The sequence below is a fragment of the Echiichthys vipera genome (genome assembly GCF_963691815.1).
Source record: "Echiichthys vipera genome assembly, chromosome: X".
Taxonomy (NCBI): Eukaryota; Metazoa; Chordata; class Actinopteri; order Perciformes; family Trachinidae; genus Echiichthys; species Echiichthys vipera.
This window is the reverse complement of record NC_139825.1, coordinates 16,966,495-16,968,697: the sequence shown is the minus strand read 5'-3', so window position 1 is coordinate 16,968,697 and position 2,203 is coordinate 16,966,495. Positions and strand designations below refer to the sequence as shown.

Here is a 2,203-nt window from a genome sequence, read left to right as displayed (position 1 = left end):
GCACCGCGAGAAACACTTTGGGTGGGGGAAGGCTAAATCCAGCCATCCTTGTCGCCAAATGTTGTGTGTGAAAGACTGACACGCACAGACGTTTCGCTTCAGAACATCAACTGCCTTTTTATTTCAGCCTCATGGTTACATACATGACTTCCTTGTTTACCGTTTTCACGTGCTTCTCACGTAACATCCCATAATACTCAGTCTCTTAAAGGTCCCTTAACCCCTATTTAGCAACATACAGCAAACCCCATGTATCGCAGTGTGACCACGTTATTAGAACATAACAGTGGTAAGCCTTTTTCGTTTTTACTTACTTGTTCCATTTGATAAGCAAGCATTTTCTCTGTTGGTATTCTTGTACGTTCAGAGCGGCGAGGCTCATCTGAAGTACTCCGGGCTTTACACTGTAGATCAGCCAACATGTTTTCTTTACACTTTATTGTCTCCTTTATATCCTGCCTTGTATTTTCACTTGCACTTTGAAGCAAGCCTTTGCAATCCTCAATTTCTTTTAACAAAGTCAAAATCTGTTCATCAATGAGCACGACACCTACGGCGGCTCTCACGTCTTTTTATGTGCGCCTGTCCAGAGATACTCATTTTAAAATAATATAACAAAGAGGAAAGCAGCAATTCGTCACACTTGAGAAGCTGCTGTTTGTTTAGTATTATTGCTTGATATTTCACTTAGATAGGTAAATAAACTTAAAACAACAATAAACAAAATTATCTCTCAATCATATAATTGATTAATTCACTTATCATTGCAATTCTGTTTGCTGAAGCAATATCTGTGAACATCCACCAATTTTAAAAGTATTTTCTGATGCCCTTATCTTTTACTATTTACACATTTCACAAAGACACCTTATCTGCCCTCCTCTCACAATCTCAGAAACTTCTATGAAGGACACATTCACACTATTTGCCAACTACTGCCTACTGACTTTGTCTTTTTGTTTCTGTTTCTACTCTAATGTGAGGACGCCATAGGAAATTAAATTGCACTATCGTAAGTATAATGACAATAAAGATGATTCTGGTTACGTCCATTTCCAAAGATCAGGCCACTGAGCTATGCATCGCTGAACCTGTTAAATGTTACCTCACTAACCAAGTAAATTCAGGCTGCAATTTTGAAAAAGGCTCTTGATTTCCTCGCTGTTAATCATCTACAGGTATTTTTCCATTACCATACAGTTCACCCTACTGAGGGATTCAAGAAAAAAAGCAGCCATGGTTTTGGCTTCTGGGCCGATGATGTTGAACCCCAGTTTCTTGTACAGGGCCACAGCAGCGGTCTGAGTGGAGGTGGTCCTCAGCACAACCTTGGAGAAGCCTCGTTCCTCACAGAAGTCCACTGCAGTCTGAGCCAGCCTGAAGCCCAGGCCCATCCGTCTGTACGATGGTGAGATGTTCATCCTGCACAGTTCCCCGTGTTTTTCTTTCCAACTTTTTTCGGCCACTACAGCCACCATTCCCATGATCTGAGGCCTCCCATCCACCTCAGCCTCCGCCACCCAGAAACAGTCATCTGGTCTGCTCAGATAGTTCTTAGAAATGTCCTGCATGTCTGTCCGGAGTATCTCCCTGACATAGCCGGTATATAGCTCATAACAGCAGTAGTAGACAAGGCCCACCCAGGCTCCTGGTAACACCACAGCCCCTAACAAGGATCCAAGCGGGTAGCCAGTGACACACAGAGCCAGGGTGATGGCGAGGTAGAGAGGGCTGGTCATGGCGTTGTGAAAAGTTGGACGGATATGCTCCCGGGTGACAATGCTGAACAGGGATTGCATTGGGTCCTGGTCTGAGGGACAGGAGCGGCGGATCACCAGCTGCATGATCAGAAGGAACTAGAGGAAAATGAAATTCACACATGAAATCTCATGATTGGCCGGTTTCACAGACAGGGCTTAGATAAAGCCAAAAGTAGGCCCTAATGTGTACCAGTTAAACTAGAACATTTAAGTAGCTTAGTTAGTCGGAGACTTTGGAGTCATAGAACATAAGGGTAACTGATTCATTTCACTGCAGTCGGCCTTGAATCAGAATATGGGCTGTTGTATTTGAAAAATAAATATGTATTCGCCATCCATTTGAAAGTTCTGTCAGGCTAAGTGAGACCAAAGAGCACCTGAGCAGAAAATATCGCTGTATTTCTAGTGCCATCTACTTAACTCTCCAACAGCGCAGCTCCAGT

At 43.3% G+C, this 2,203-nt stretch overlaps 1 protein-coding gene across 1 annotated transcript; it reads right to left on the bottom strand.

Moving 5' to 3' along the window:
- Positions 1-1,172: 1,172 nt before the first annotated feature.
- Positions 1,173-1,844, bottom strand: LOC310965788 (putative N-acetyltransferase camello; the record flags this gene model as incomplete). Its single annotated transcript, XM_083939541.1, has 1 exon — positions 1,173-1,844. The coding sequence occupies one exon, from the start codon at positions 1,842-1,844 to the stop codon at positions 1,173-1,175; it is 672 nt and encodes a 223-aa protein (XP_083795667.1).
- Between the last annotated feature and the right edge of the window lie 359 nt (positions 1,845-2,203).